This window comes from Hetaerina americana, unplaced genomic scaffold (genome assembly GCF_022747635.1).
Source record: "Hetaerina americana unplaced genomic scaffold, ioHetAmer1.1.p SCAF_4, whole genome shotgun sequence".
Taxonomy (NCBI): Eukaryota; Metazoa; Arthropoda; class Insecta; order Odonata; family Calopterygidae; genus Hetaerina; species Hetaerina americana.
Genome location: NW_027286985.1, coordinates 43,195,152 through 43,223,071, shown reverse-complemented (window position 1 = coordinate 43,223,071; position 27,920 = coordinate 43,195,152). Strand labels below are relative to the sequence as shown.

General features: G+C 37.8%; 1 protein-coding gene across 3 annotated transcripts in view; it reads left to right on the top strand.

Moving 5' to 3' along the window:
* Window positions 1-27,920, top strand: part of LOC139691872 (uncharacterized) — a 694,584-nt gene that overhangs the window by 460,037 nt on the left and 206,627 nt on the right. For all 3 annotated transcript variants that reach the window (XM_071589794.1, XM_071589793.1, XM_071589792.1), the window contains exons 3-4: window positions 19,916-20,431; window positions 26,930-27,172. In XM_071589794.1, coding sequence (XP_071445895.1) covers window positions 19,916-20,431; window positions 26,930-27,172 — 759 coding nt within the window. The remainder of the gene's footprint in view (window positions 1-19,915; window positions 20,432-26,929; window positions 27,173-27,920) is intronic.

The following is a 27,920-nucleotide window of genomic DNA, read 5'->3' as shown; positions in this document are numbered from 1 at the left end:
GATTATAGGTTATTGAAATGAAAAGAAATAATTTAAAGTGTTTTTTAAATAAAGTGTGTGGAATTTCAATGTAAATTATTTCATTTCATTTCAATACATTATGCACATTCCATAAAGTTACGCCTGAGACAACAAATTGGATGATAGGTTTTTTAGCAATCCGAGTTCCTTGTAAATATTTTATTCCATCTAAGTACAATCACTTTCTTCTCATAATTCCCTCTTGGACTTTTATTGGACTTTTATTCCTGGTATTCAGTAGACTGTTCTATCTAAGGATGCGCTCATACAGATTTTTATTTTATTCTTTTAAGTACCTTCCGAAATAGTACACTTTTCGTCGAGCGTCTCCATCGATCTGTATTATCCTACCACCGACCACCTATCTATTTTACTTACATCTTTCTCCTGTACCTCTACATTTCCATCGTTCCTCGTCTTCCTCTTTTCTGCTTTTGCTATCCTCCTCGTGTCTTAGTTATAGAAAAGTCAACCCTTCATATTGTTTTCAATGAATCAGTTTCCAATGCCCAAGTTCACGTTGGTTTCTGTCAATTTGCCATTTATTCCAATAGAAAGCCTTCATAACGTGACTTAAGTTGCCCGTCCCTCTTGCTGTCGTAATGGTAATTCTGATGCCTTCTTTAGCAAAATCTTTCCACTTATCTACGTCAATCCTATATGTCTCCCTTTTTATTTACGGGCGTTTAAAATTTATGGTATTGGTTAGCGTCCTTGCGTTCCTCCTTTATCTTAACACTACCTTTACCGCATTGTATCACTTTTCTACTCACATCTTTACTATCGCACATCAAATTTCTGTCTCTGTGTTTTATTCTCATTTTAATCTGTAACTTTAGTGGCATTATATTCACAAGCTGTCAAAGCTGTCAAAAATATTTTCCAGATTTGCGAGGGCACTTCACATTGGTCGGACTTTTCCTAGCATTTTCTTTACCTGAGGTCAGGGAGCAATAATACATACATTTTCTTGGTCCTCCGCCACTTCTAATATCAAGCGGCCTTCATTTCTGCTTTGTTTGTGACTCATCACCTGTCCTCTTTATTCATGCCATAAACATCTCTATTTGTCTTTGGAATGATTGTCAGCAAATATAGTATTCACATTTTTCGACCGACCCTTTCTCAATGTGGGAGCTAGTTGTTTCTCCAGCATATCCCAATGAATCTTCTACTTAGGCGGTTTCCGGTGTATCAAGCTAACCGTTTTTTTTTATTTTACATTTACAGTTATCCAATGTCCTCCCTCATTGTATATCTATATTCCTTAATCTACCATTACTGTCCACAAAGTAACTTACGTTTTTAAATAAAATATGGAACTAGTGATAAGACACGGTTTTGTTACATACATTTGAAAGGCGCATTCTAAAACTATTTTTCTATATAGTCACTTGTCAAATCAAGGCATCTGTCATAACGATACAAAAGCTTTTCAACTCCGTTTCTGAAGCCTTTTTGATTCCGTTTCTGAAGTCATCGTCGTGAACATTAGTACCACAATTTTTAAACTGAACGCACCACTGCCTCACTACACCTATAGTTAGTATTTTGTCTCCATAAACTTCGCAAAATTCCTATGAATTTCAATTGGCTGTGATTTTTTACCAGTGAAAACCTAATCACATATCGCACTCCAAAACTCGCAGGATTTTCTATTGCAGCGCACATTTCAACAGTTCACAGTGAGCAAAGTATAATAACTGCAGTCTGCACACTACCACAAGAGGATGCACACTGATTGTAGAGACGTTTAACCACCAAGGTGGTGGTTAAACGTCTCTACAATCAGTGGCTCTAGCCCTACCCATCTACGCAATAGACCAAAACGTAAGTTACTAGATAGTCTCAATTCTTTCTACTGACATACCTCATCCAACTATTACACTTCAGTGTAAGTCTGTAATTCAATTTCCTTCTAATATAATATTTTATGCTTTCCATTCAAGGTCATCATTATGTACGTCTTCCATTGCGTCGTCATTATAGTATGTTGAAGATATATAAACCTGTGCCGATATAGCGCTAAACCAAACCCCTATGCCTTTCTTGTTTTGCTGCTTATTAATATAGCACACTTGTAAATTTACTAATTGCATTGGCAACCTATACAGGCATCGATTATTTTATTGGCAGTCCTTTTGACGTATTGGACAGCTCTGAGTCTTAAAACTTAAAAATGAGAAAAACTTGTTGTTTTTAAATGTTTCATATAATAAATTGCTATGGTGATGAATACATATTAAGTTAAGGACAATGACCATTTGTATCCATAACTAGGCTAAAATTAAAAACCCTTAATCTAAGACGCATAAGCAAATATTTTGATTTTTTTAATATTTTGATTTTCCATCTATGAAAAGTAGATTTCAAAACGTCTTGTTCAGATTAATGTAAATAAAAAATGACTACGTTTCGCTAATATAGTTGATAGCCTCTCCTATTTATAAGCATCCCTTTCCACCCTCAACATTTCTGAGTTCTCACTTTTTCACAAAAAAAATCATTTGCAAGGGTGGAAATGGAGCTTGAGAAATTAATTTATCCTTTTCTAATTACATTCCAACCATATGGAAGAGAACTTTAGTCATTTTTTATTGGTCGTGATAAACTGGAAGGAAGAATTAAGGGACTTGATAGAATGAACAGTAATCGTGCGTTTAATTAAATTTGCAAAGGTGTCAGACTTGTGCATCTAGGACGTAAAATTAATGTGGGCTTAGGGTTTTGTATAATATGCATTCTCTGTAATTTAAATTCAACTAAAGTTTCATTCAGAAATGTAACTTTGAAATCATGAGTGTCACGCTAGGCTACGCATTCACTATCCACCTTTTAAACATTTGTTAATATAGTTTATATAACACATTAAGTGCTTTGTAGGTATCTCTGCATTAAATAGACCAAAACATTGATAGAATTTGCTGAATCTGAGTTTATTCACTCTTGGTGTTTGATAATGTATTTCTTGCGGAAATTCAGGGATTTCCTGCCTTCCCAATGGAAGGATCCCCACTCAAAGATGGCGTAGCACGCAACATCGTTAGTATTGATTGGAAACAGTTGAGGGGTCTAAATAAACTGACGCTTTGAATTCTCTACGTTTTGATTTACATTTATAAATGTTTCATTTTTATAGTTAATTTCAGAAAAATTGATTTTAACCAGCTAATCGTAAAGCGGATTTCAAATGGAACGAGTTAATCCTCCCAAAATATATTTATATCATTAAAGTATAGATTGTACTGAAAATTCATAACTATCTTAAAAATTCGATTCTATTTTTTTGGAAAAAGGCCCAGATCGACCCATCAGCACCACGCCCTCGCGTTCCGCCAGCGGCGCCCTTAGCGCCGGCTCTAGCCGCTCATAGCCCCAGCTGCAGAGAGCCTTTTTAGGCGGAATGTGGCGTGGTTCCCCCCTTGTGGGAACCACAAAAGCTACATCTGCATCCTCATCTATCTTAAAATATAATGTAATCAATAATTATTGTGTTAATAAGGATTGTTTTTACATGTAATAGAGATCTCTTAAGCCTATCTGAATCTAAAATATTTTGCATCCTGCTGTTTAATTTGTTTAACCTAGCACGCAAGGACGGTGGATAACGCATACAAAATTTAGGAATGTTGTTATTTGTGACTGCATGCATAATTATTATGACCTCAGGTTATGGTTACCTCGACTTGATTACAGATTCCTTAATTATTCTGTCTCTCTTAACCAGCGATATCGTTTCGTCTTTCTATCAGCCACTCAGTTAACGACTTAAATGGATAACTATTATTTCGCCGCTGGTTAGATTTTTTCCTTCCCTCGCCGCCTTAAAACGCGCATAATTTTGGAGTACCGGGAAAAGCGTAAAATTGAGCCTTATTTTGCATGTCATTAATGAACATTTTTTTTTGGGGCCTCCTCTCTTATTTTTCTTTCTCCATTTATGGCGTGTGAATTACATTTTTTTAATGGCATCTTACTGAATACATCCAAAAATGACCGATTATAGTGCGTTTCCTTCAATAAATATATTTTCCACGTATTTTCTAAATAATAAAGAGTACTTCGAGGTAGAAGCAATTAATTGTCATGTGCCATTTAGAAATTAGATTGAGTTTATCACGTTGAACTTGCATGCGTATTCCGTTAATTTTAAACATTTGTCATACTTTAGGTTATTTGTGAATCAAAAGGTCATTTGATATCTATCTACTTAACTACATCGCTCTTTCGCGGGAAATGGAAAGTCTAAAAACATCAAGGGTGTGATGAATTCGGAGAAATTTTTTTTCACTATATTTCATTAAAAAGTATTGAAAATATGCCGAGAAAAACGCTGTCTCCTTGGTAATTTAATGTCCTTCTGTACTTTTTTCTTCGACGTGATCGTCAATGAAAATAGGAAATTTCACAAGCCTTTGGACCACGCCGAAGAACTATATTTCAGCTCTTAAAATTTTAACTCTAGACTCATTTGTATAATAGCATTGTAAGTATATCAATCAGCAAACACAGTTATAGTTGCTCCTTCATGCTTCGCGATCAAAATTAAGGTAGTATTGAAGGAACCCACAGCTAAAAGATTCCCTTAACTTGAGAATATTCTTCAATTAGGTAAAAATGTGTTCAATTATCGTTCTTTAAAATCGCTTCTCTTTAATAAAATCGTAACATAAAGATTCTTTTCGTGTTCGGTCACGTATTGATAAAAACGATTTTATTAAGCATTTATCTATGTTAGTTTACTTTTATCTTGATTGCGTAAGACGTATATAATGGCGCAGTCCTTTTCTTCCTCCCAAGTTCTCAAGAGTAAAATGCCCATCATCACGATTTAACTTGTATCTATATAGATTTATTACTTTGTTGAAGGCATACTCACCATATTCTGGAGCCAAGCAGGGCATATTTTTGAAGTAGATAAGTACGACATGACGTTTGCAGAGATGTTGGCGTGAAGCATACGTGTTGCATAGAGATTCCAAAGACATTGTATGTATGTATATATATATATATATATATATATATATATATATATATATATATATATATATATATATATATATATAAATATATATATCGCCTCCAGGCCATAAAAGCAAGCATAGTTGGCAATATTTATATCGCGTACAAGCTCACACGTATTTTCTGGTGATAGAGATCGCTCTAATAATGGAATTGAAGATTTCCATGGAGGCTAGTGGGGGCGTTCTAGACTTGAACGATATTTATTTAAATCTTAAGGTGGAATATTGCGAGGAAAATGGAAGTTATAAATAAATCCGGTCTGAACAAACCAAGTTTCGTCAATGACAAATAACATGGTATGTTTACGAAATACAATGCATACTTTAACGGTTCTTGAGCTGGTTTGGACCAAATTTATTGCTCTTTATGAATGTTTATTAAATGAGAAGGAAAAATGTCCAAAAAAGTACAAATCAATTGCACCGAGTAGAAAATAAATGATATTGTGATGACTTCAAGTGACATGATGGTCGGATGAAGACAGTAATGGATTAAAAATTGAGAAAGAAGAAATGTGGAGGAAAACCCTGGTAGAGATTCATGAATAAAATGACTGATATAAAAGACAGCAAATAATGTACCTACAGGCAAAGGAGTCAGTTAATTGATTGAAGAGGCTCGTCATACCAACCTTAGGATCGAAGTCCAGCGATAATGCCCTTACAACAAGTGGAAATTTCGCGTTTGAACAATTCCCTGGGGCACCTGTGTTTTCACAGAAAGTTTTGATGCCCAAAAATCACAAGACCTGACCTTTGCCTGGATTATTCGCAAGCAGAAACGTAATTTTAGTGAGTTTCAGACCCTCTGATCAATATCCAAACGTTTTGGTCATTAGTTTACCTGCCGCCGAAATAATGGAGAATCTAAGATGAAACGGTCTTCACAATCATTGTACCCTCTGATGAAATTGTATTATACCCTGCAAGCCCTGATGGCGTATGGCAGCGAATGTTGGATTACTATCCAAATAGTAATCGTTGATCCTAAAGATTAGGTATCATTTCCGGAAGTTTAAATTGTTATCACTATGTCCCTACTGTTATAACCACAAATATTTCGAGGGAAAAATGAGTCTTTTTGTTGATCAGTTTGGTAGTCAACTTACTTTAACATTTTGTTATGGTATCGCTTGACAGTGTTATTTGGAGATTTTAGTGCCATTACATCTATTAGAATTACGCTAATGCATATATATTCGTCCAGTAGGTCAAATAGTGCGTGAAATATTATTATTTTCACTGTTTCCTCACCAAGTAGCCCCGAAAATAGTGGTTATATATGCGTTCATAAAGATTTTTCAGGAAACGGGCAGCTCTTTTCTGCACCGTTTGCTTCATTGTAAATGTTGATTCTTCTGCGCTTAGTCCTAAATAACCGTCGCGTATTCTAGGGGAGGTTTAGGCAATGCGGATGGATATTACTCCAGAAATTATTCAATCGAGTATTTTCGTTCTATACGTTTGATCAAGCTATCGGTGGTTGTGATCTATAATGAAATTTTATTTTCATAGGTTAAGGTGCATGAACTTTTGCGATATGATGACATGCATTAGATATGGTACGGTAAATGAACCTACAATTGAAATATTTATGCTAAAATAAATCTCGAAGCTTTGTAATTTTCCTCAGACTTCAGACAGATTTCTGAGGAAAACTACAAACTCATTTAATTTGGATATCAAGCAATTCCACGAAGTGCAGCCTGAAAGTTTAAAATATATTCTCGAAGCTAACTTTATCCTTTAGAAAACTTTTTTCTCTCTTCGAAAAAAAGAGGAATTGAAAAGATATTTTTCGGAAGTGACGAATCATTTGTTCTGAAAAAAAATGTATTTATAGAAAAATAGTACTATTATTCTTATTGTAGAGCAATTCATTAGAAAACTAATGTGAAACAAGTGACAAGCTCTGTAAAAAACTCACTTTTACACTTAGGAACATAATTTGATCCCCTGGCAAAACGGTTCACTATTTATTTACCCTTGAGAAACGAAGTTTATTCCTTATAAATCGACCTCTTTGTCCTTGGCTATCTAATTAATTATTTATACTTTACAAACGCCACTTTTTGTCCTAGAAATACCTATTCTAAACGTAGAAAACACGGTAAATTATTCTTCTCTCTCTCTCTGTTCTCTCATCCCCTCTCCACCATTCAAGATAGTCCTCACGTCCGACCTCCCCTTCCTTGTGAAGCAGTTGAACGATCGATCAGTTTGGTCGCACTGTGGATGACACGTGTTTGTCGCTTTCACCCCGCTGGGTTGGGGAAATTGCACGTTCCCTCCGTGTCCGTTCGTGATTGAAGGTCGCCGACAGGCATCTGTGCGGCGGGGAATGAGCTCCGGATCGGTGTGTTACCTGCTGCGCGAGTCCTTAAACGCGATTGTTCTTTTTTCACTCTTTAAATTTATTGATGATTAAAAGGCCACCGTATTCGCTCACGTGTTGCAGCTCGTGACACTCGCTCATGGATTTCATAACAATCCTTCAGTAAATTTTTGATAGTAGAATTAAATATTCTTTTTCAAGTATCCACTACAGGATGAGTCAAGTTTTGGCTTAATAAGAGAGTGGTTTAGTGGTAATGACGACGTATTTTTATTTAAAGGGCGAGAAATTAATGTATGTAAATATGATGCGTTACATCATTACACTCTGCGTATAAAAAAATATCGTTTCCGTAGCAATTTATTTTACTTGATGCCTCGTTTTTTTAAGACATTATGGAATATGAAATGAAGCACTCCCTCTAATTTTTACTCATTAAACTTGGACATATTTTGGCCAGAGTAGGAGGTAATTGGCTACAGTACTAGTCTGTCGGTATTGAAATTGTTAAAATTTCAATTTTAGGTTTTATTGGTACATGTGACAGACTTTATGGTAGTGACAAGTACCATATAAAGCAAACTCTATTGAGAAATAACGAGTTTATTGTCATGATTACTCAACTTAATTAACCGTAATGGAAATTCATAATTATTTCCATAGATATTTTGTTTAAAACAAGCGCTTTAATTCGTATTATTAAAATTATTTCCAACGAGTTTTTGAAAACGTCTAAGAATGGCCTAGTCTGAGATCCATATTTTGGGCTATCGGGTGTTATGCTTAAATTATTTGGGTGCGATTAATTGGATTGGTATGTAGAAGAATCCCTCGAATTAATTTCAAAAATACCATAAGTGATGTGATTATTGGGCGGGCTAATGAACTTGCTGGGAGGAAAATTAGATTATTTGCAATTTAAATAATATTCTTAACTAAAAATCAGCGTTGGTGTGGTTGGCATAAGCAATATTTGAAAAATCATTAAACAGAAAGTCCAGGTAAATCTTTGAGTACCCTCGTATGCTGTTCCATATCGAAAATCTTTTTCTAGTCCAATTATATAGCGTATGTAGTTGTTTTCAGAAAAGCTACAAAATTAGGTGCCAAAAGCACCGTCTAATCCGACAGTCTCTGGTTCAAAACTCGCCTTTTATAATCTCATTTGATATTCTACGAGGGTCATCCGGAAAGTAGTACCCGTTCGTGAAATAAAGACACAAAAGTAAATATTAACAAACATAAAAAATTTTATTTGAAAGAGGATACTTTAAACTACTTCTCAACATAATCTCCAAGCAAATTAAGGCATTTGTCATAACGTGTGACAAGTTTCTGTATTCCTGCTGCATAGTCCTTCGCCGCCAGCTCATTGAGATACGCGAGGGACCCATCTTGCACAAATTTTTGCATAATGCAGATGGTGTTTAACAATTTCATGAACAATTGTTCGAGAAACATTGGGAAAATGCTCACAGATGTCATCAATTGTGACGCGCCGATCGTTCCTCACGAATTCGTCAACTGAGCTCACCAGTTGCTCTGTAATGACAGACGGTCTCCCCGAACGCTCATCGTCGTGTGTGTTCCCCCTCCCCATGTTGAAGTTGCGACACCACCGCCGAACAGACGACTCGTCCATTACATTGTCTCCATACACCTCCTTTAATTGGCGATGAATATCACATGGGCGAACGTTTCTTGCATTGAGGAATTTAATCACTGCCCTCACTTCACAACTGGCGGCGTTCTCAATTTTTTTAAACATTGTAAACAATCACAGAAGCAACACAGGCAATGCTAGCGTCACGCAACTTGGCTCAGAGAAGGCAGACAAGCCACTGAAGCTATCTGACCTCGTCCAGCGGCTACTCGCGTCGTCAGCACTTCATGCGGCACGAACGGGTACTACTTTCCGGATGACCCTCGTATGTCATCTCGTCCAATATACGTGCAAACAAACGCCGGTTTACGTTGACTACCATCACCACTCGAACGTTTTGGGAGTAATTTTGTCTAGCGTCTACAGAAGGAACTTCTATTCCCTCCTGGATAATTCTTCCCTCAAGTCGTAAACTAATGCAAGAATATTTTCCGTCTTTTTCCAAGTTATTTCCAATTATTTTCACCACATTCGAAGTTTTATATTTTGCACCCTCGAGGTGATATATCTAAGAGATAAGTTGAAATTTATAATGAGAGTAGAAAATGCTGTTCGCAGAGATGAAAGCACTCGGGGGAATTGATTAATTCAGTTGGATTAGTGGGCGATAGATCATTATTTAGATCGCCGGCCAAACCTAACTTTAAGCGCATTTTAGGTGTACGTGAAATAAACGTGGCTGATCGCTCACGCTGTCACATCCAGAAAGGTAGGGCTAATACGTCATAATGTAATGTGACTAAAACATTTTGTCTCCCCAAGACCCGTAGAATGTAATTCATTAGAAATTTCCGCCATTCTCACCCAAATATTTCGAATATTGACCAGCTAAATGGTGACCTTTGCTCGCGTATGCGGTTCTATTTGAAATCAAGATAGAGGAGGGCATCCCATCGCGCTCCCACAACAAAAAACACCAGACGCAAAAATACGTCAGACGCCAATCGCGTGTTCAGGGTCCTGTTGGATCGTGGGGGCAGGACGGAGTTGATAATTTTCCATCATGCAGTTCCGTATTAGAGGAAGGATAAACTGCGCCTTAGCTTCACCGTTATAGAAACTCTTGTTTGGTCATATTCCATGCCCATGCGTCCTATCCTAGTGCTCTTATATATCACACCGCGCCATTTGAATTCCATCTGTTCCATGATGAAAGAAGACACTTAGCTTTTCCACATGGAGTATTTTTATTGTGGCCTAAGTTTCTTGGTTTTCTAGGTTTTTCAATAAAAATAGTCTATGTGGTAAAGCAAAGTTTCTTCTTTTGCCATGTTACGCCTGAAACTTATTTTTGATCTATTTCAATATAATGTGTACGTATATACGCTTGTCTATGTAGACTTCGCATGGTCTAGGATAAAATACATGTTTACATTCTTACCGGCAATAATAGTGGGAGGTAAAATGAGTAGCATTCTCTTTTAATCACACTTGAATTATTTCATTTTAAGCCAAACTGAAACATGCCCGCAGTTACGTTGTTTGGGTATTATTCTTACATTTGAGCCAGCGAAGACTAATGAAATATAATCTTATTATTTTTATCACAAACTCGTTTAACTTTTTAAAAACAAAACTAATGGCCCTAATTAAACCTATCATGAGTAATTTCACGCTGAAAGAATAATAAAACCTTTCACAATTCATTACTGGCTCGAGACCGAGAAGAAAATTCTCGGCCTGGATAATATCTTTGCTGGCAACGCATCATAATTTGCCTCATCCCTTCACTAGAAGCCAACTTTACCTTAAATTGATGATTAGTGTTCACATATTTTGAATGTTTGTAAACATTGAAGCTTTGTTCACTTAAAGAACACGTCATTCTACGTTTCACAGTTGTGTTACGTCAAGCTTGGCACGTTGTGGGGCGTTTTGGTGTACACTTTAAGGTGTACTAATAAATTATATTCAAATCCAAAGTAACTTTAAGTAGTCAATTGAAAAAATTTAGTGCAGGTAGTAATGTTGACGCCGTTCGTTTCCTAAGAAAGTTTTTATGGTAGCGTTTTGCATTGAACATGTTCTTGAAGTCACGACTGGTGATTTAAAAGGGACCAAAGTCGAGTGCATATCGATGTACCTGTCACCTTTTACAGGCGGGGCACTGCTACTCGCTCTCTCTCTCTCTCTCTCTCTCTTTAGCATATCGGAACCTCGCACGCAATGCAGTACTCGTCAGAAACGAAAGCAATAACGGAGTTATCGGCTTTAATAATTGCCGGTCATCAAGGACCAGAATTTGCATGCATGCGTTCCGCTATCGCCGAGATTCTTCAACTGAACATATCGCCACGCTCTTAATTTAATATTTTTTTATTGATTAAAAAAATAAGTACCGTTCAAATTTTTCCCTCTCGGATTTTTCATCCTCGCGGGGTCGTCGGCAATTTTTCAGAATTATTTCGTCGGCTCATTTCACGTTTGGTGGTTTGCGCGAAAGAGGGATTTAGGGGGGGGGCGGGGAAAAAAATGAGGGTAGCAGTTTATAGAAGGGGTTTGGTGTCCGTGTATGCTGGGATTGGGGTGGGCAGAGAGGGATATCTGGCGCAGGAACGTTAATTCATTCGGCGACCAGCGAAAGCTAAGCTTTGCGTAGGAGGATGACCCCTTCTCACACAAAACTGTGATAAATGCTCGGCCGGTGGAAAGGTCAAGGGAGAGTGCCCAGGGCGCTAATTTCCTCACTTTCTCTCTTCCCTCCCGGGAGCATCTACCGTCACAGCATCCTCTCCGTTTGCTTGTCAACTAAAGGCACAGTGGGGTACCCACCACCACGCTTCCGGGTAAAAGGTTGAGCGAAGGTAACTCTCGGGGATTCCTGTCCTCCTCCCCTCCCCCGCGGACTACTCGAATTTTTCCTGAGATTAATGCGTAAGAGTGGTCCGGATGAAAAGGCAAAGCCATACACGGTACGATGGTGCGAGGGGTCCCTCTACGGGCCTTCGTTGGATATTTTCGTCCGCATGGCTTTTAACGTTCCTGATCGCATTCTTTTTTTTTTTTTAAAAAGAAGAGAATAACGCGTCTCCATTTGGCGCGCCTCCGCAAATCACACTTTGTTCCGACTTGTTTTTTTTTCCTTCGGGCTGATCATTTGTTTTTCCTCGGCGAGCAAAAGAAGAGAAAATTTTTTATCGCGAATGTTTTCGCGGATTTCCAAAATAATACTCAAGCACCGTAATGTTTTCAATTCGACATGAAGTGAAATATTCTACGTGGGGTACCAAAATGTCATTTGAAAAGTTTATAATATTTAAAAAACGCGGAAAAATGTGCGCCACTTACCATTTCCTAGTTAAGTGAACAATTTTACGAGTGTTGTTTTTCTATCTAAATTCTACGAAAAATTTCGGTAGGTGAGCTAATGCTTTAAATCTTCTTCGTTCTATCCAGAGAAGCACATTGAAAGCCATTCATTGGTCACTATCGTAATATAATTGTTTATGGTAATTTTCCAGTGGAGAGTATTTATAACTCACATACGTCAGGGATGCCCACGAGACGGTGGATGTATAATGCTATTCTAAATATTTATGGACAGTGGTACGGAGAAAAACAACAGACATGAAATTTGGCTAATAATTAGCGTATTTGTTGCTTTATGATAATTGGACGATAATATTTACGATTTATTACAATTTATGTCAATAAACCAAAGTATTAGCGTCTATTTCTGTTGAAGCTTCTGATTCGATAAGACTTTTGGCACGCCTACACTCCTGGATTATGTTTACATTCATTTCGACGTACAGTTTATAATTAATCCGAAATATAACAACCTCTTGTAATAAACTAATTATACCTGTTGAATGAATTTGTCCACTTTATGAGTACTGATTATTTGTGAGGATGGACTTCTTGGATTGGGGGGGGGTTGATTTATAGAGTTAAGGCCACCGCTGTTTACGTGTCACAGTTACGAAATCAAAATTATTGAATAATACTTGGCAGTTAAATAAGCTTTGATTCTACCCATAAAAAGAAATACGTATTAAATCACAAAATGTACATTACTCATCTATTCATGCGAGCCCTTTTCCAAAGCTACAAGTACTAAACTGTATTTTTCACAATAATTCCAGGGGAATTTAAAAAAAAATTATGCTGTGTCCCACACCGGCAAAAGTCAATGCAAAAATGTGTGTCAATTGTCATGGAAAAGAAGCATTTGATTAGACTGGAATTTGAGGCCTGATCTTCAAATTGCCTGTTAGGTCAGATAGGTTCGCCGCACAAACCTAATTTCCTATATTCGATTTATGTAGTGCCTCGATGCAGTGAACAATTCGTCTTTACGCCTAACTCTTCTCTGCATTTCAAATTACGTTGGTAACTTTGAAATTATCACAAAAACGAATATTGCTAGAGAAATTGCAAATTGACGTGTGCCGTGGAGATATAGGTCCTTGGATTTCATTTACATTTGAGGTTCGAAAATCGATAGAATGCAGAAGTAAGAATAATGATAGCATTTTTAAGGTTTATCTGACGGTTATGTTCAGATCTTTACGTGGCCCGAAATATTGTCGGTAGAACATCTATTATGTGGTAAAGTATGCACGCACGAGGTGGTAGTCCGATCCGTGAACTCCGTTATTGCTTTGTCCAGCGAATCAAGCCGGTAGTTCCCAATGCGTGGTATCTTCCAATGATTTGCAGTTCTTTTCGTAGCACTTACAAAAATTTGCCCAGATTTAGATATTTTGTAAATTTTTAACCGATTTTCAATCAGCATATGCAGTTATGGGTTATTATTTTGTAGTCTACTGTTCAAGATAGAGTTTTGTTGGATAGTAGCATAACAATGCTGCTGCCCTCGTCCAACTTTTCCAACATATTTTGGCCTCACCCAGCAAGACACAACCTGACAATTCACACTACAATAAGCCATTCTTCAATTCCACATACGTTCTTCCATTCTTCATTTCATCCGACATGCCCTACACTTTTCTCCCCTCTAACTATCGTTCTCCCCTCTCTCACAGTCTTCAATATCCTATTGCCAAACAAAATTTTCTGCATCCATCATTCCTGTCTCCTTTGAATTTCTCCCAAAAATCCAAACTGATACCCCTTTATGTCTACTCTCCTTCGTCGGTTTTCCTGTCTGTCAATTTTACCATTTACATTCTTCTTAAAGTTAAAATCTCATAAACTTCCAAATTTACACCTGTTGTTTTGCTTCATTGCCTAAGTTTCTACTTTGCATAAAATAACGCTACATATCATAGTTTTTACAAATCTTTAATAAACATCCTCACTCAATATCCTTGTCATTAACTCCCGTCTTCTTGTAAAAGCTATCATCACTGATAGAAATTGGCAAAGCTACTCAAGTGCCAAGATAATCGGGAATATAAAATCTTTTTCCTAGGTCATAGATCGTAATTGTCTTGCAGGTGCACAAATAAAAGTAATTTTACTCGATACTTACTTCAGTTACGAAAAGCAGCACTGCAAATGAAATGTTCAATATTGAACATGAATTAAATCTATAATAAAACCTTTTGCTCGATCAAACTTCCCTTTTTACAAGGTTTTTTCCAAAAAAATATGAGGTTGATTGAGTAAATACCTGACTTTATTAATTACCCTTTAATCATGCTTATCACCTTCAACATACAGCCCTTGGCAGTTAATACAACGCACCCAATGGTTTTTACAAACACAGATTTCAAATTCCGCCTGGAGCGCTTCTTTCGAGATAGCCTGTAAGTCTACGGTGCAATTTTGTTGGATGTCTTTAACTTTTGTTGGTGTAACTGGGTAAATGGGTATTTATTCAAGGTGGATTTCAACTTAAGAATTAGGAAAAATTCCGCAGGAGCAAGATCCGGAGAGTAGGGTATCTGGGGGATCACCGATGTGCTGTTTTTTTCCAAAAACATCGAGAACAATTAACGATGTGTGCGCCTGTGCGTTGTGATTTTAATTATTATGAATTTGTTAATGAAACAAGCATGGTGTAAATTGTAATTAGTGCTGCTGAGGATAATAAGTGAATAAAGATGTCTCTGATCGGTGTTATAGTGGGGGTGACATTTAAAATCGAGATAACATTTCATTAGTTTTGAGTGCTAAAACAGCCATTGAATTCATAAATTATCTTCGTTGAATTTATCTTGAATTCCTCACAAAATTTATTTTTTTAAACAAACAAAATTTTAAGTCATGGGTTCGTGTTACTAATTGCAAATATTATTTATAGAGTGAAATAACGAACCACAATACCGACATTTTTCATGGGTGAGCAATATTATCAGACAATTCGCGAGATTGGACATCAGGTGATTTGAGTTTTAAGGGAGCTGTCCTTGTTATCATTTGGCCTTCTTGTGCAATATGATCTTACGTGGAATTCACAGACATGAAAAAACCGAATTCGAAGAAAGAATATGCCTCCAGAGACATTTTGAAGAACTCTTTCCCTCTCACCAGCAATAACGCTAACTGTTTGCGACTCTCCCCTCGCATTTTTTGTCCCCTAGGCCAGCACTGGCCAAAAGCCAAAACGTTACCGCATCCAGTTTAATGTGAACGTGCCCGACGTAGTCTTTTCCATAATTTTCCCTCGATGGCATAATTAATTATGTGGCACAAGATTTGCTGTTGGAAAAAATATGCCAACCAACACCAAAGATATCTGAGTAGTTTTGAATGTATAATAATGGCGTAATGAAGGAAATAAAAATAATAATTTCGTCTTTATTAAAGTAGAAAATAACATTTTGAGGTCCTCTTGTTACGTTTAACGCCTTCCGGTGAATTATAAGACGTATATTCCCTGGTGTGAGAATTGTGACTTTATGACAGACTTACGAGAGAACTTTTCTTCAAGAAAACCCATTGGTCAGAAGATGACGGAAGATCATTAAAGTACAAATTCGAGACGAGAACATTCGATAATATTAAATACTATGATAAATCAGCAGATTTATTAGCAGTATTATATTGAGATAGGGTAGGGTTTTGGTGGGCCCTTGCGCTAAAGACTTTTTTACTTGCAAGACCTAACTAACATGGCAAAAAATATCCTTATAGGTCATACTAAAATTAACAATTACTCATTCTTAGGCTCGCCATAATACGTCCCTACGTCCCTTAGTTTCATTGAAAATGCCAATTCTTATGGCTTCGAAGAATCAGTCAAAACTTGTCAACTTAAATTGACCAGATTTCTTTAAAATCCAACCTCCCGTGTTATTCGGATAGATGTTGAAATAAAATCAAATTAAATGCCTCGGCGTTCTCTCATTCGTGACGTGATGTATTTATTTTTCATGCATGTTTGAAAAAATACGATTATGTTTCTCATTTGTTTTTCCATTTAAGATAGGAACTTTTTTTTTCACTTTGGATTTATTGATCGTTTGACTCAAGTAGATTTTCAGGAAAAATATCTCTCAGCAATTTACCCAGCGAGTTTCACCACATATTCTGGGGCAAGTGGGAAAAAATGGCAGTGAAATACGGCAATGGCATAATATGGTCCAAACGTCATTCCGTTATTTCTCCCCTATAGAAATTGATCCTTTTTTTCCTTACTTCCGACATCACATTGAAATGCTCCCATATCAGGAATTTAAGCCACCCTTCTTCAACGACGATGTCGTTGGCTCGGCATTGGACCGAAATGGGATTTAATGCATTGCAAGAAAGATGGATTCAGATGCCCATCATTTTGATAGCAGTGCAAAAGTAGTTTCTAAGAGAAGAGGTGTGAATTCGTTGCATTTTTGAATAATATGATCGCGTACTTCGTGAGATACAATCACCTCTCAACTGTTGCGTCTTCAGCAATGGCAGTCTTATTCTTTATTCATCATTATTTAAGTGTACCGATAAAATTTCTCAAACTTAAGTGAAAGAAGTGAGCGTTGGATACCCCACACATTCATACAGGCAGCTCTCACGTGTATTGACGAAAACTCCCTCCCCACTCACTTCACGTTTATATACATTAACACGAAGATTGGGTTAGGTGAGAGCAGAATTAACTCGATACTGAAAGTCCTATCAACCATGGAATTCACGCGCTCTCATCCAGTTCCTTTCCCTTGGCCACCTGCAGTTTCCCGCGACGTTCTGGCATCCGAAAAATCACAGCGTGTGACATCTCGTAAAACAGGGAATGTTGTTCTTCATAATGTGATTAAGTATCACGAGCAATACGCACATAATAATATTGAGCTCTCGTTACCACAGTAATCTGAGATGGTGTAAGTTCGATGCGGTTCCATGTTTTTGTTACATTCACATTTCGTTTCACCAAGAGATTTACCTGATTGTAAGACGCAAACGTCCTCCTCGTGTGGGGACTAGTAGATTGACAATTGCCTTCTATTTGGTGTGAAATTATGACTTTGTGTTGCCTTCTTGTACAGAACTTCTTGTCTGGATGAGGAGCACATGTGTTTTACCATTATTTCCAATAAATCTGTAACACATGTATTAATAAGACTGAAGGATGAAAATTACAATAGCTGTAAAAGTAGAAATAAATAAGAAATAAATTGATAAAAATGGGATTCAAAAACTATTACTTTTGATGAAGTATATGAAAAATATACTCACTGGAGTAATAAGAAGTAGGATATAGATGGTACATGTAAATATAATAATAATTTATCAGTTGGTAGTCTAACGAGTGAGAACGTGCGACTACTATGGCCCAAGTTCAACCCCTGGTGACTTTGGGTAACCCAAACTTCCCTAAACATGATTGATATTTCGGATCCCAGAATCGAGGTTTTCCTAGAAAACCTCGGGACGTCATAGGGAAAGGAGCTGGCTCCCAATACTCTGAACGATTTGAAATTAACACGCCATTGGGATTACGTTAGTACCAGATGAGCTCTATCCACGTCTATAAAACAAACATTCGGGTTTATCACTCTGGCTTTTACCACAGTAAAAATAACGATTCAATTTTTTATCATGGAAGATTTTCAATGTTTAATAAGAGTGATGTGAGGACAGACGAAGAGTGAAATATGGGATGGATTCTCATCCCATTCCTCGTCTCTCTCCACTTTACTATCGTTGGCAACTTGAAAACATTCCAAGCAAAAATATTCCAATTTGACCAAAATTAGAGGTACTTTTAACAATATTGCAATAAACACGTAGTATTTCAAAGGTAAAAATGTATTGTATATTCTTTCATGATTTTCAACTTTTCGTGTTTTTTACCTATGGGCAATATTTTAACTTCGTGCTCGTATTTTTTTCAGTGTTTATTTCAAAGACCTTAACACCAAATTATAAACTTTATTTTCAACATGCGTTTGCAAAAATACTACTTTAATCCTGTTTTTTAAAAGAATTTTATCAAATTCATTTTCGTCTTTCATACCCTCTCACTTATTTTATAATGTGACCAGAAATGATGTCAATCCTTTGGCTGTCTACCGTAGCTCTCAAAAACTAGAAATTTCCCAAAGTTAATTGACTTAATTAGTTTCCGTCTGCTCTCATTCCTATCTCCAGCCCTCTCCATGTCACCATCGCAATTTCAACCGCTTATACGTTGGATGTTGCCGCGTTATATTTTGAATTTTCTGCTTCCTTGGACTACAGGGACGAGATTCCATCTCGGTGGAATTTCCTGGAATTCCACCGAACTCTCTGCCCATTGCCCCACCAACTATGTTTCAACTTCATTATTCGTTTAATAAATGAACGCGGATACAGTGACGCTTAAGATTAATGTGCAATTAAAGTATTTTGTGCTCACAATTTCCACGTCTTAACGACAAAATTATAAATCCTATATACGATGATCGGTGATTGAATTAATGGCCTCTGCGTCACGTGTATCGGAAAGTCATCTAACAATAAATGGCTGGTCTGTAAGGCATATTAAACGTGTGAAGGAGGAACGAGGACAATTTCTTTAAAATCAGAATAGATATCTGTAATAGAGCCAGGAAAAGGTTTTAATACATTGTTATGAGAACATTCCATTTTTCCTTCGTCATATTGATTTCGCACATCTCTCATGATTTCCAAGATACCTGTAATCTCATTGATACGGAACTGTAATAGGCTTCGTAGTTTCATTCACGTCACTAAGGCAAAGGAGCTTGCGACAACTGTCAGCGGCCAAGCGGGACACAACTAACAATATGAAGCTCTCAAGATCGTTTTATGCCAATTTCAAATTTCGATCGAATCCTTCGATAAATTTTTGATAAAGACAAGGTCGCAGTGAAATACAAGAACTTTAGGCGTTAACTCTTGACTTAACTTGAATTCTAATTCTCGCATCGCTTAAGCTACAAGTTCAACCGATTCCTTTTTCTCTTCTCTACGCCTACCAATAGGAACACACCAGCTATTTCTTGATGATTTCCCCCACTCATCGTGAGTATGGAATAGTACCACACACTTGATGCTCGAAAACTTCGAAATGGATTTCGAACTCATTGTATGCTTCTCCTGTTTGTTGTTGTTCCTCGCAAAATGTTTAAATTGTTTGCGTGAATATTGCAATTATTGATCCATAGTTTTGTCGGGGTGGAAGCCGTGCTTCAAAGATGAAACTATTTCGAAGATGAAATTGATTCACCTTACATGAAGTTGCGCGACGTTCTTGTGGAACAATATGAACATACCCATCCTCTCTTATGGGTATATACCAACCCCAGTTTATGTTGTGTTTCTTGAGTTACATTCTTACGTTGAGTTCTGTTGTTTAATGTGCCCTAACCTTAAGTTTAAGTTAAGTTGGAACATGCTCTCAGGCATCTATTGAAAACGATGCATTTGAATTACACGCCACGTCTGACGTTCACGTTAATTGGGGGATAACTTTTATCTGCCAACCAGGCTAAAACATTTCCAACTTTCCCTTCTTCTCCCGAACAGACGTCACCCCGGAGGACTACGTGATAGACCAGATCACGGCCTACCTACAGAGGGCGGGGGGGCGTACCAAGTCAAGGCAGGAACAGCAGCAGCTGCCCTCCTCTTCGAGGGTTGGAGTCCAGCAGCTGCCGGGCGGGGAGGACGAAGATGAGGAGGAGACTGGCGGAGGATACGAGGACGCTCTCGAGGAGGAGGGCCTCCTGCCGCCGCCGCCACCTCCACCCAAGGGCCCGGCCAGGGAGGGCCACGGCCTAGGGTTCACCTACCGTTTCCCGGAGCGGGTGGAGCAGGCGGACGCCGACCGGACATTTGCCGTCAACCCCTCTGACCCCAAGTACTACACGGCCACGGTCATCGGGCGGAGCGGCCAAGGGGACCGCGCCACCACGTGGGACTCGATAGGGGAGAATGAGGCGCGGGAGTTGGAAGGTGGCGGGCCGCCAGAGAGGCCGCGGCCCATCCGACCCCTCGGGAGATTCCCCAAGGTCAAGCCCATCCAGGTGATCAGCACAACCGGTGAGTGGACAGGTGCGGTGAGGTTTTGCTCGCCCGTCTGTACTTGATTCTTGTTTTTTTCAACCGATGTGTTAACCTGATCGTGAGACCAATGAGTCCTCCATTAAATGGTCGAAGGCGTTGGCTTCTCCTCATTTTAACGGAATTATTTTTTCCGTAACAGTGTGGTTATTATTTCCATTACCGTGTAGCCTATAGATCACAAATGGACCATGAAAATTATTAAAACATTTCGTGATCTTCTGAAGAACTTGAAACATCCTAAAACCTTGCTCATCATAAATTCCTTCAAGAAATGTCTACCTCTATTTATTGCACATAGAATACCCATTCTTTTCATGAACCAACGTTATCTAATTGCCCTTATCTAAACATTCTATCTTGGCCTTCAGAATGCCATTATTCCTTCTCTCTCAGAATCTATATAATACCCCGTAAGTTGCCGCAACGGTGTGTGGCGGGTGGTGTGAAGTCATGAGCTATGAATGTGCAATCATAATATTTACTTCTACTTAATTATCAGTTCGATCATGCACTCGAACAAATTTAATCACACTAAAGAAGCGGCATAAATTTAAGATAATTCAATAGCAAGGGGATCATTTAGGGATTTATAAATTATTATTTCAAAATAAGAAGCTGTTTTTGATGCCATCGTCTTGTATACGCGATCAGGACCCCGGAGATTGGTTTGGATTAATGTCCTTAAGTAGACGTTTGATTCCAAGAAAAGAGAATACAATTTTAGACAAAAGGTCATGGAAGCAATCTGGTAGCGAGTGGAATTGTTTTTGGTAGAGAGTATTGAAAACGCTATGAAATTAATGGATTAGTGTATTAGCTTGATGTCTCAGTCAGCAACCTTTACGATTTTTTCTAATTTACCTTATTAACTTCCTGCCTTCCCCTAAATATGCCCAAATACGTCTTTATTTGTCTTTCTCTCATGCTACCTAATGTTCTGTATCCTTCTCCAGAAGTATGCGAGAAAATTATCGTACATATTTAATTAAGTGCTGCAATTACAACTAGTTCAGCATTTAGAAGGAAAATAATCCCTTATGGCGCCCATCATTGGGAAAAAAATCTAGAAATGGCTTGGTATGGTAAGGGCTTAGTGAAGATAGTCTGTATGTTGTCTATAGGCATGTTGTCTGCGTCGGCATGAACATTGTCTCTGCATTCGTCCTTTCCCGAATCAGTATACGGATTGTTCATTTTTACCTCGCCGACGATGATCGTTTTGTTGATCAAGACACTCATTTTCCGTTACTTTTTCCCGAGATTGTATTAATAACCTCATTCATTTCTGACTTTCACGCCCTTCTGCTTTTTTATAGTAGATATCTCATAAATCTATTAATAAACTTCACGATAATATTTTCTTGGGCTGAAGCTGTGTGCTTATTCCATCCATGGCAAAACCTGTGTCCGTTTATCGAAATTAGTTCCTAGTATTGAGTCGATTGGCGATGAAATATGATAAAATTGGACGAGCATGGAGTTTCTTTGGAAACTGGAATCAAGTGAGCAATTAACTACGGAGTACAATATAACCAACTAATAATCTGCGCTCGTAATAGAACTTGGTGTGGGTTCTACCTTAGCCAAATTTAAGCTAGGTTTTTTCATTACCGTTGTCACAGGAGTTTTAGGGCCGATATATCACACTAAACTTAGCAAGAAATTGACGAGTTTCAGTGAATTTCTCCTCTTTAAAATTTATTTTCTTGATGTTATACAAGCCACTTCTGAAGAAATTGATCAAACTTTTGAACTCCGAACTTCCTGGATTATCTTTTAACCGTCTTGAACAGCAGGTTCCGAAGCGTGGGCGGTCAGAAAATACGGCCTAAAGTGGGCTCAAAGCTTAGAAAATGTGGCCTGGAATGAGACGATATTGGAACATTACAGATATTTAAAGCCGATGGAAGTGATGGGGGTATATGAACTATGTGAGGAAAATTTGAAAAATAATATATGAAGAAGGTTAATTAACATAATAAAAAAGAGACTTTTGGATAAGATAAAATAAATAGATTAGATATACTTTTACTACTCTCATGATCGTTTTTGGTGATCAAATATGATTTAATACGAATTATTGGTACATATTTAGTGACAGTGTGGTATTGAGTTTTTTGAGGCATGCACGGGGAGCCTGGTATGAGGCAAATGTGCGGAAAATAATTAATTGAAACATTTTTCAAAGCTACTTGGGTTAATTATTATGAGAAACTTATTTACATTTTTTCGCATATTTCCACAAAATCTGTTGAAAAGCGCAAATTTGTTTCTCATTACGACGAACTCCCACTACATCTTGCCTGAATCTATTAAATATACTTGGTTTAAGTTAACAATCTACAGGTATATAATTCACATTTAAAACACTCTTGTGAAAATTTGATTTTTCTTGGGATAATTTAATTGGAATATTTAGTAAGGTATGAATATAGGGTATAATTTGCCAGAAAAGCATTATTTAGGGTTTTAAACCGGTAAAATATTTATTTCTTTTACATAGAAGCGAGCTGTGATTCCTAGGCTGCCTTATACCAAAGATATTAATTATCTTTGGAGGAAATGGTAGTGGATAATGATTATATCCTATTTAAACAAATCTCTAACTTGTTACTAGTAAATTGCGAGTGAATTCGAAAGATATTTTTCGAAATAAATACAAGATATTTCTAATGACTCTTGATACTTTCCTTTGGTTTCTAATGGGATAAGTGGTGTTTTGAAAACTAAAATTTATGAGCATTGCTTCATAAATCACCATCAGTCAACCCGAAGTTTATTTTGATAGATAAGAGTGAAGGCCACCACTAACTAAGCCATGTGGCGTATGTAATTCGCAGATTCAGAGTAATGGAGCCCACCGACGTCCTTCCGAAGACACACCACGTTCTAGTATCCAAAACATTCGCACGGCGTTGTTCGAGTTATTTGGAAGGATAGCCAAGGAAATTACCCCGGACCATCTATTCAATAACCACAAAATAGCTAACCAAAATATTTTTAAGGTTATTTTCCAAACCCTTAATACCACATGGAATGCTGCCAATACTACCCATAATTACATTGGTAGAGTAAGAATTTTATTTTTTGGAGAATAAATTACTCTTAATCTACTGAGGTACAGTTATCGGGTATAGTTTGTGTAATAAAAGTATTTTTCCTTTCCTAAAGAACTAGATTTTTTATTTCTTTTTTTACTAAGACAGAGCTCTGATTTCTATGCTAATATATTTAATATTCAACAATTCCACCCTTATTTATAATAAACACCATAATTATTTATTACGGTTGCCAAATGAGCAGTATTGCTCTGGGTATGTTTATAAGGCGGTCGATGTCCTTTTGAAATGCGAAATTTACCGTTTGGTATACCGTGAATATCTTTGTTCTTTCTCTGAATTCGTATTTGGTTAAAATGACTGTTTTGACTTGTTGCTTCATTTGATAAAGGGTGAAAAGAAAGGGGTAAATGCTGTACTTTGGGATTAATTACTACTAAATGCGATTTTGGTTAATTAGTTGCAGATCACCGTGGGCGACTCATTAACTGAGGCCCTACATTTACTTGTTAGGCACCTCTTTTGCTGAAAGAACGTTACTCATGTAATTTTTCTCTTTCGTCATTAAGGGATAAACTAATGCACGTGCTTCACAAGAACTTGAGTTTAAGTGTTCAAGTGCTCTCGTACTTCTAGAATACTAAAATTCAGAACAAAAAGATCTTGGAATAATTCCTACCAATTTTATGATTAATTTTGGAGAACATGCTCTTTTTCCCTTAAAGTTAAGCGATTTTACATACCATATCGGTGGGATGGAATTTTGGTTTTCACTATATTATAAAATATAATTATTCATGCTAACATTTTCGTCATAGCATCGGGAATCTGTCTTTTCCAGTGTTAAATATGTGTGACGACTGCCATACCTGCAATCTTGATCTATATAACGCGTGTATTTAATAATGATCACGCTCTAAGAGAGATTTTTTTTATTTACTGAAGGTTAGTTATAAAATTAGAACTGTGTGTAACAAAACTGTCACCTTCTATCTATTAATATTTGGGTTTTTACAACTCAAACATTTTTATTGATTAAAAATTTATTTGTATCAGTTAAGTAAAATTTACAACTTAAAAAGTCTCTACTTGGTAATTATACGAGGGTCATCCGGAAAGTAGTACCCGTTCGTGAAATAAAGAGACAAAAGTAAATATTAACAAACATAAAAAATTTTATTTGAAAGAGGATACTTTAAACTACTTCTCAACATAATCTCCAAGCAAATTAAGGCATTTGTCATAACGTGTGACAAGTTTCTGTATTCCTGCTGCATAGTCCTTCGCCGCCAGCTCATTGAGATACGCGAGGGACCCATCTTGCACAAATTTTTGCATAATGCAGATGGTGTTTAACAATTTCATGAACAATTGTTCGAGAAACATTGGGAAAATGCTCACAGATGTCATCAATTGTGACGCGCCGATCGTTCCTCACGAATTCGTCAACTGAGCTCACCAGTTGCTCTGTAATGACAGACGGTCTCCCCGAACGCTCATCGTCGTGTGTGTTCCCCCTCCCCATGTTGAAGTTGCGACACCACCGCCGAACAGACGACTCGTCCATTACATTGTCTCCATACACCTCCTTTAATTGGCGATGAATATCACATGGGCGAACGTTTCTTGCATTGAGGAATTTAATCACTGCCCTCACTTCACAACTGGCGGCGTTCTCAATTTTTTTAAACATTGTAAACAATCACAGAAGCAACACAGGCAATGCTAGCGTCACGCAACTTGGCTCAGAGAAGGCAGACAAGCCACTGAAGCTATCTGACCTCGTCCAGCGGCTACTCGCGTCGTCAGCACTTCATGCGGCACGAACGGGTACTACTTTCCGGATGACCCTCGTAGTTTAAAAGAGATTACCACAAATGCATTTTCATTAAAAATATTATTTAACACTCATATGCCTAAATTAACCTAATGATGCCTCAATGTGATATTGTTTTGTATATACTTTTTACTTCGTCCACGTTAAGCGTAATTTTGTTTCATTTTTTGCTAAAATAAATGGCTGATAATGAATTTAATGGAGCAATGATAAATGCAGTACTTTTTTACGAGAGGATATCTGAAATACTGGGCCTGATCTCTCGTAAACCTTCCCTTACGTACTCCGGCCCTGGTGAGGAAACATTTGGTACAAATCCCCATCGATAAACCCCTGCGAGGAAAGCCAAAATTACATCTGCCCCGCATCCGCAATATTCAATGCTATTCATATCCGCGAATTTCACCGGATTTCCACATCATCCGATATAAAATATTGCTGTGTCATATTGATCATGCCGCTGCCCCATTTAGTACCCATGGCTCACTTCCATCCGGTCTCGCTTTAACCGCACACTGTTTTATTCGGTCACGTTTTTTCCGGAGTGGTAATCACTAAAAATAACGCAAACCACAACATGCAAGTACACGCAATGTTGGGCCTCCTTCCTGGGTAGTAGTATCTTCTAGAATACATCATTCAGTTAAATGAAGCATGTTGAAGGAAAAGCATGGAAATTTCCAGTCTTATTTTGATTCATAAGCCAGACCGACATTCAAATAAATTTCACGAATTGCTGAAACCTCGATATCTAAAGTGAGCTAATTAATTATGTTGTTATATCTACTGTCCATGCTTTGGCAATCAAAATTACACAAATATCTAGAGTACCTTGAATTGACCATTGAAAAAATTTTCAGCACACTTCAAAACGAAAAATATTGGCAAAAGCAAAAAAATTTAATTCAGTTTATAGCTGTAAGATGATTTTTTGAATGCAGTCAAAGTTGTCATCCGATCTGAGAAATCCTTCATACAATGAATAGGAGTCAACTGTCATTGAGTTGTAAATTTAATCCGTATATTGTCATTTTTCATTTCCTCAGAAGGGAAATGAACGGCAGTGGACGAAGTAGACGCCTTACGAATTGTTCCAGTTTTTCTTTCGTGATGTTAATATGCATAATGTTAATATTTTGGTCATTGCCATTATCACAGGCGCTTTTCTCGAAAATTTCTTTGATTTCACTTCCTCTGTGTAGGGGATGCGAAGGACTTCAAATTCGATCTTCAAATTCAATCAAGCGTCGGAAAGTTTCCACATATTACTCCCACGTGATGGCCCTTGATATCACAGCCGGGCTTACTTCTCCTGCGCTCGGACGTAAAGTCAACCACACTCCCTCCGCATCCTTCGCGAAACTTTTATGGCCAAGCAAAAGGCGCGATTTCTGTCGTCAAATTTCCGCACCCACCCCTCTCGGTCATTCCCGCTTGACGAATGGATCACAAGTTGTCTGCGGCAAGAATGATGCCGCAACAAAGGACGAAATTTCACTCGATGCCAATCGATCGAGAATTTACGCAACAAGCGTCCTGATCACGTATTTTATCTCGCCGTTCTCTCCCTCCTAAAAGGAACGGAAATCCCTCCTATCCACGGCATGGTGGAGATGATGAATGTCCCGAGGGAGTCGGAGGGTGCCGATGGGGAGGACAAAGCGGACCTGCGCATTTCACCACCGGCGTCGTCCCACGAGAGCGCGGGCTCCGTGCCTCTGGATAGCACCGACGGTGGCAGCAGCGTCCCGGCCGAGCAGGTGAAGAGGGAGAGACCGGACCAAGTCCCGCTCAATTTCGGATCTGATGCCTACCTTACGGGTGAGTAAGCGACTCTAACCATGCCCCGATAAATATGCCCCACTCATCCAACTACTTCTCTAATTCTAAAATTGCAATTTCTGAAAAAAATGTGAAAACTATAGGTATCCAAAAATGGGATTGTTCTCATTATAGATACTTTCCAAAATGAAAATTAACTGAGCAGAGAAACCTAGGTTGTTTATTGTCATTACGGATAGAAAGTATTAAATCTGGATTTTGTATATATTTCTGGATACCCTCTATTCAAGACAGATTTAAAAATAAGTAAAGTTTTTGAAATATCCTCAGTATTTTTCCCAGATCATATAAGGGGTTTGGGGGTGATCGAAAGGGTTACAGGTCAACAGAAGAAGGGTGTGCTCCCTAATGACCAAGGTTCATACTTATGTCCAAGCAGGTACCAAGTACATGTTGACTAGAGGGTTTTGAGTTTTAGCAGTGCGTCTAAATGGGGAAGGGAGGCAATAAAAGATGCATTTAAACAATCGTTGAATATAAATTTTTAGAGGGAAGCATCTTTAGATACTGGTAAAGAGACTAACGTGGAAGAAGGTTTGCATAAGACGCAGTGGTTGTTGACATGGTCGTTGAGGCGTGTGGTTCCCTGCCCAAAGTAGAAGGAGGGACAGAGTATGCAATTAAGTTAATAAAATATATTGCGGTATGTGCTTGTGGGACTACCGTAGGTTGGGAGAGAATTGGTATCCTGAGAGAGGAGGCAAGGAGTGGTGAAGATGGGGCATGT